The 7,617-nt window shown below is 46.3% G+C and overlaps 1 protein-coding gene across 1 annotated transcript; it reads left to right on the forward strand.

The window, feature by feature from the left end:
- The first annotated feature begins 691 nt into the window (after positions 1–691).
- LOC103015573 (keratin, type I cuticular Ha3-I) lies at positions 692–5,119 on the forward strand. The gene is given in 7 exon segments (XM_007177613.2): positions 692–1,063; positions 2,095–2,165; positions 2,647–2,803; positions 4,016–4,177; positions 4,272–4,397; positions 4,569–4,789; positions 5,002–5,119. Coding segments are annotated over 7 exon segments (1,215 nt in total). The 5' UTR covers positions 692–703.
- The last annotated feature ends 2,498 nt before the right edge of the window (positions 5,120–7,617 follow it).

Consider the following 7,617-nt stretch of genomic DNA (forward strand, 5'->3'; position numbering starts at 1 on the left):
CTAGTAGCAACTTGGACTTGTACAGGTGCTCAACAAGTGTGAGCTCCTTTTGACCATAGCCCTGATCCTACCTTCCATATTCCTCACAGTGCCCTGTACAAACTATGATCCTGGTGACTATCTGCTACTTTGTTGATTGACATTATTATGGATATGGATGATGCCTGTCATATCAGGTAACAGGGCCACTGGGAACCAGGCTATTTTAATGATCCTAGAAGGGATATATTCCTCTTTCTGAGAACCATGAATTTGGAATTTGACCTAGGGAATGATACATGGGCAAGGGTTATACTTTTCCATCTCAGCAAGAAGAGTCAGGGCTGTCAAGCCAGGAAGCAAAGAAGCCATAGCGTTCCTGGACACCCCACTAATGAAGGCCAGGGCTTTCACGAGTCCAGCTCTTTGAAACCACACCATAAAGCTCTTACTTCACTGATGCACAGCATGGAAGAGGAGTTCTGACTGAGCAAGAAGCCCAAGTAAAGTCTTTTATGAGATGAGGGACTCTTCTGAGGAAATGTAACAAGTCAAGGGGAAAGGCTTTTGACAACCAAATGAGTAAGAAAAAAGGGCTGTCTTCCACACCCACACCCTCTGCAGAGGGGCTATAAATGCTCCCAAGAGGAAGGAGACCCACAGCTCTGTGGCTTGGACAACTTGGACTCTGTCTTCAGCCGGTCACCTCACTCCCTCCATCACCATGCCTTACAGCTGCTCCTTGCCCAACCTGAGCTGTTGCTCCAGCTGCTTCTCCCGGCCCTACGTGCCCCCCAGCTGCCACAGCTCTACCCTGCCCAGGGCCTGCAACATCCCCGCCAACGTGGGCAACAGCAGCTGGTCCTGCGAGGGCTCCTTCAACGGCAACGAGAAGGAGACCATGCAGTTCCTGAACGGCTGGCTGGCCAGCTACCTGGAGAAGGTGCGCCAGCTGGAGTGGGAGAACGCCGAGCTGGAGAGCCGCATCCGGGAGTGGTATGTGTCTCAGATCCCGTACATCTGCCCAGATTACCAGTCCTACTTCCGGACCATCGAGGAGCTCCAGCAGAAGGTGAGGGGGTGGGCACCCCATTGCCTCCAGCAGGAAGTTGTAGGGAGGGAATTCGAGATATGATCAAGAAACAATATAAGCTCTCGGTGTGATTGAAACGCATGGGTTGAAGTCTTGCTTTTCCATTCTGTTTTCTTGAGGACCCGTCTTATTCTAGTTCCAGGACTGTTAGATCTGAGTATTTGCATAATGTTAGTCTGTGTGGAGGTAGCAGCACTTTGCATAAATAAACTGTAATTAAATCTGCCTCCGAATGCTTCCATGCATTTGCCAAGACTCTGGAATTATTATCCTGAGGTGAGAGAAGAGACTGAGCCCAAGAAAGAAGCTGAGAAAGTGAAATTTTTGTAAGAATTGGACCAATTTCTCTCTCTTTTATCTGGGCTTTTGACTGCTCTGACCTCTTGTTGCTGTCCTCTTCTGGGTGCCTAATTATCTTAACTTCATCGTCTTGACCTAGAGGCCTCTGGGCTTCTCATGGTGCACAGTGTCCAGTGAGGGCATAGAAGAGTTGGCTGAAATCAGGAAGAGTGGAAACTACCTAGAAGAACATAGGACCAACCCATCCAGGATGGATGGGAGGGCATGGCTCCATCCATGACTCTGCCCCCTCCAATCGCTTGTTGACATATTTATCTTCTCCACTGAATTGGAAGTTTTCTGTGGGCAGGATCTAGTGCTTACTCATTATTGTATCTTCAGCTCCTGCTACCATGCCAGACATACAGTAGGTTTTTAAAGGGAAATGTTAGTTATTATTATTATCAGCTTCTCAGTACTGCTTATTAGGAAAGAAAAGGAAAAATTGTGTATCTGTTGACTCTTTTCTTGCATATGTCAGTGTTCTTTTTTTCCCCAAGTTTGATTTCTTAAATATTTATTGAGCAACTATTGCACATGGACAGCATTTAATAATCTTATATAAGATCCACTGTGATTTCTCTTTCTGTTCCTTCCAAGTAAGTGAATTAGTAGGGATTGCTGTTAGCTAAAAATAATCACGCTTATTCTAGAATGTTTTGGGTCTTCTAGATCCTGTGCAGCAGTCTGACAACGCCAGGCTGGTGGTGCAGATTGACAATGCCAAGCTGGCCTCAGATGACTTCAGGACCAATTGAATGGGTAAGGGGGCTGTTGTCTTCCCTCTTTCCTCTCCTTCACCTTAGCCTGTCCTCTGTACCAACAAACATTGACAAAGTTTTCCCTAAGATCGACAGAGCCATTGCTAACCAGAGCTCAGAGAACCCTTCTCCAGAGTCAGACTCTTTGCCTGCTTTTCCTTTCCAGAGGACATCTCCGAATCCCATCCAGTGTAGAAGTCATGTTCCCCTGATGCTCCACTATGCACAGAGTCCAATCAGGAGAATGGAGAAAGTGTTTTAATTTTGGAAATCTCATGGTTTATGGGCTTTTATCCCATTAAATCCACTGGCTCTTCATTTATTAAAAAATAATTACCAGTGCCTTTTCCTCCAGGAGCTTCGGTAGCGTGTTGAAAACCTAGATGAACGAGATGGCTGTAAAAACCACAAGCCCCAACTCACAGTTGTCTGACAAACCAAACCAGGCCTGCCTCTGATGCTCCTGTATCACAGGTATGAGACAGAGGTGTCCTTGAGACAGCTGGTGGAGGCAGACCTGAACAGCCTGGGCAGGATCCTGGATGAGCTGACCCTGTGCAAGTCTGACCTGGAGGCCCAGGTGGAGTCCCTGAAGGAGGAGCTGATCTGCCTCAAGTAGAACCATGAGCAGGTGAAGTTCCCCAACAGGATCAAACTCGCCAAGGCCTGTTTCCAGCTGCCAAGGGGTGTGGGAGAGGCTCAACTAGCCAAGGAATCTGTTCTCCAAACAAAAAGGGATTTGGAGAGAGTGAGTAATCTGTGATAGGAGGCGAGGGTTTTTCTGCCGGCGGCAGGAATGAGGGTGAAGAAGCTGGCAAGCCCAGTAATGAGGAAAGGTCAACAGCAAGGCAGTGCCCACAGCCGCTTCCTCTCCCAGGTTGGAGCACATGGGGCTGCAGAGATCTTTTATTCCAATTCTCCGCTTAGTAACAGGAGACGCCAGCAGGACCACCCTGCAGGGAGGGCTGAGCTGGAAACACAACCCAACTCTCCCCTTTCTGGTCCGGAGCTCTTTCTGCTATTCAGTGTTGCCCGGAGGAAACGCTGTAAGGTGCTCACATCATTGCTAGATTAATTGCATGATAAAGAAGACAGATATTTTGTGCAAACCTTAATCCCAGAACGATGTAAATGGTGATAGTTAATATTAATTGAGTGCTTATTGTGTGCCAAACACTGTGCTAAGTGCTTTAGAACTTCATCTTACCGATGAAGCACTTGAGGCTTCTAGAAGCTTCTAGAAGCTTTCTAGTAAGTGGTAGACAAGAGACCCAATTCAAATCTGTCTGACATCCACCTAAGCCCAAGCACTAAGCTATGTTGGGTGTGTGAAGAGATTAGCTGATAGTTACTTCCTTTATCAATAGCTAAACTAGTGAAATCAACAAATCACCAGTTAAGTGTATTCTATCCCAGGATGGCAGATTTTGAAGTAAACATTCTTTGTTTCCTCTTTAGCTGCACTCTGTCCTTTTTATTATGCATGGCTAAGAATCAAACCATAGTCTATATGGTATACTAACAAGAACACTGGATTGGATGTTTGGGCTCCAGAGTTTAAATCATGGTCTATTGCATCTCGGCTCTGAGTCCAAACCCCTGTACCTCTTTAAGTGAGGAGTGGTATACTGAGTACAAAGGTGGAAGGAGGTCATGGACTTGAAAGCACTCTGTAAAGTGGAATGTACAGGTTAGTCATTGAATACAGAACCCAGTTAATGAGAGGATCAGAGAGAATAGAAATTTTGAAAGCTTAAGAATAAGCACAAGTTGAATTGCATTCTCTCAGAGGAGAGCATTAGGATCCTTTGTGATACTTTGAATTGTCCCCTTCCTCCATCAGGAAGCCAACTCCCTGCGGAGCCAGCTTGGAGACCGCCTCAACGTGGAGGTGGACGCTGTCCCCACCAAGGACCTGAACCGCGTGCTCAACGAGACCAGGTGTCAGTATGAGGCCCTGGTGGAGAGCAACCGCAGGGACGTGGAGGAATGGTTCACCAGGCAGGTGGGCATCTCGGCACGTGGCCGCTCAGGCCCCTCGGCCCCTCAGGGCCCTTCAGACAGGGTCTGATCCTGCCTTCTCCCCTTTGGTGTTTCAGACCGAGGAGCTGAATGGGCAGGTGGTGTCCAGCTCGGAGCAGCTGCAGTCCTACCAGCTGGAGATCACTGAGCTGAGACGCACGGTCCATGCCCTGGAGGTGGAGCTGCAGGCCCAGCACAACCTGGTGGGTATCGTTCAGACTCCTGGTGAGAAGGGGAGATCGGGGAGTCAGAGGCACCGGGCTGGCCTTTGGGTCCTCCTCTCCTTAACTCTTGGAGCTTGTGACTTCTTTGGATCCTGTGGAGAAGCCCTTTCAGGAGCAGCCCTGTGACCTTCCTTCCCTTCCCCATGACAGAGAGACTCTCTGGAGAACACCCTGACGGAGATAGAGGCCCGCTACAGCTCCCAGCTGGCCCAGGTGCAGTGCCTGATTGGCAAGGTGGAGGCCCAGCTGGCGGAGATCAGGAGGGACCTGGAGCAGCAGAACCAGGAGTACCGGGTGCTGCTGGATGTCTGGGCCCGGCTGGAGTGTGAGATCAACACGTACCAGGGGCTGCGGGAGAGCGAGGACTGCAAGTGAGTAGGAGGCTAGTGATATTCCCCTTGGGGCCTCATGAGGTTGCTATGAGGATGAAAGATCTTCTTGTTGGAAATTAATTTATAGTTACAAGCTTTCGGTTGGAGGCAGTCAGAGGAAGTACAATAGTCTTGCACAAAGTGTGTTTCGTATATTCCTATCTCTTCAGCTCCCTTTACCATAACCTGCTCTAATGATTTTCTGTCTCCAGGCTCCCCTGCAACCCATATGCCACAACAAATGCATGTGAAAAGCCCATCGGGCCCTGAGTCTCCAATCCTTGTGACCCACACACTTGGTGTGGGCCTTGCAACACCTTTGTGCACTAGAGGCCCCAGTGCCAGCAGGATGACAAGGGCTCCAAAGTCACATCTCAGCTCTACTTCACCCAAATGTCCCCAACAGGGACCATGCTTCAACCAGCACCAGCTCCACTGAATTTCCCGGCTTGATCCTTGAGCACAAGAAGCTGCAAAGTCCATCTACTGGCTCAGTCTGTCTTCTGAGTCACACAGAGAAATCTACAACAAGATCAAGTAATATCTTTTATCACAATGACACATTTGCATAATGTCTTATGCTCTAACAAATACTTACCTAAATGTGATTTTAAATAATTACATTAAGTGTGATAGAGCTGATTAGGCAAGCTATGAAACTGAACATAATTGGAAGAACTCTTCCCCATCATTCTTTTGGTTTTGGAGATGCAATAAAGATCCTTTGTTAACCTCTTAATAAACTCTTCTTCTGGCACAGGAAGGGTAATTGTCCTTTTCATTCATTCATTTCAAAATTGGGTGTCTTGTATAAATAAAAAAAAATCAGTGTTCTTTCCATCAGATGAAGGGGTCATCACGACTATAGATGGTCTGTGACTACCCTCAAAGATATCAGCCAACACTCATCTAATTGACATACGTTTCATGTTTGGGAGGAAGATGGTAGGAAAGGAATAACAAGTCCACATGAGAGTATCTGCAAACATTTTCTGTTGAGCTCCTCAGAGCGGGTATGTGAGAGAATCACAGAAAGGGGACAACAACAACAGGAGGAAGTGAATCAAGAGAAAGGCTGTGCCTCTTGGCAACATGAAAACGTTGTAACCTAGAAAGAACCGGGGAAAATAGCTCAGCCAACAGTTATCTTCCTCCATGTCCATCTTAGCATATTGGAGAGTTTTTTTCCATAGCCATCAAAATCATGTAATGACTATTTTTGTGCCTAAAAACTCTCATAATAATTATTAAAATATGCAAAAATGTGCTCAAACCCAGACCTTCAACTCAATGTATTACAAATCCTCAAACCAAAATGTTAAAAAAGACTCATTTTCAGTCACATTCCTCTTACCAAAATGTTTTTAATATTGATATTTTCTTCATATCATGTAATCATGATATTTCAAGAGGGTGAAACTGAGCAAGACCCTGTGCAGCCTTCCTGGGGACAGGAACCCCTCTTCCAAGTTCCCTACCTCTTTTTTGTAGAAAAGCTTTAGTCTCCTAGGGCTTCCCCAAGTTCCAAAGAGAAAACTTAATCAGAGAAATGAGAAATTGCAGAAATAAAGGAAAGCAGTCAAGCAAGACAAAATAATAGTTTAGCCATAAAGTCAAGGATCTTTAGTTCCTCCTCAAGGGTTATAGATAAAATCCTGAGCCATATCTTTGAGTTGTTCTGCAGATACTAAAACCCCTAGCAGGTGGAAGAAGTTAACTACATGCTGATCACCAGCACATAGATCCCAGACCAGTTGGAACCAGAAGTCTGATGACTGAGATTCCTGAAACATCACCCTGTTACCTCACCATCAACCAGTTAGAGAAGTGTGCATGAGCTGATCAGGCACCCTGTAACCCACACTCCTAAACTTGCCTTTAAAAACCCATCACTGAAAACCATTGGGGAGTTCAGGTCTTTTGAGCACTAGCTGCCTGTTCTCCTAGCTTGGCGCCCTGCAATGAATGCTGTACTTTCCTTCACCACAAGCCTGTGTCAGTAGATTGGCTTTGCTGTGGGTTAGGTGAGCGGGCCCTGGTTTGGGTTACTAATAAGGGCAAATTTAATACTAAAGACAAATATAATTTTAAAAGCTTTATCACAGATTACTTATTCCTTGAAAAATTTTTATTAGTAGTATATAATGTATATTTTATAATATGCATAATATTTTATAGTTGTAGTATATGCACATATAATATGCATAAAAATAAGTAAGCATATGTGGTGTGTGCACTCAAAGCTTTTCTGATAGGGGTATAAGATGAAATATTGTGAAACCCAGTGGATTAGTGTGCCCTGTACCCCCTGCTGATGGACTGGGGTATGTCATTTCAACCTGATAAAATTATGTGAGAAAACTGTTTTGGTCAAAAGGATTCTTCCCTTTCACAGCGAGGGAATAGCATGAGATTTACACACATACAATTTTTTGGACATATAAATTTACCCAAGATATCTACACTGTGTGAAAGTGTGTGCTGGAACCACTTAATGGAAGCTGTGGTTCCCTCTCCCAGGGTTGTCTTGGGTTGTCAGGACAGAGCAGGTTCCTACAAGTCAGCCCACTGGAGGTCCAGATGGATTCACAGAGAGCCTCTGCCCTGCCCACCCTACGCCTCACTCTTCCCCTTTAATTCCCTTCTCTTGCTACAGTGGCTTCGGGTCGCGAGCAAATGTCCTGCCCCAGGAAGAGCGCGGTGGAGACCCCAGGCTCCCCGATGGAGTCTGAGAGACAAGTAGTGGCTCAGACTTCTTACAGGCTTAGCACCACCCTCCAGAGGGAGGGGCTGCAACTCAGGTGATCCTCCTGGCCTCAGGTTCCTCC

This window comes from Balaenoptera acutorostrata, chromosome 20, assembly GCF_949987535.1.
Source record: "Balaenoptera acutorostrata chromosome 20, mBalAcu1.1, whole genome shotgun sequence".
NCBI lineage: Eukaryota > Metazoa > Chordata > Mammalia > Artiodactyla > Balaenopteridae > Balaenoptera > Balaenoptera acutorostrata.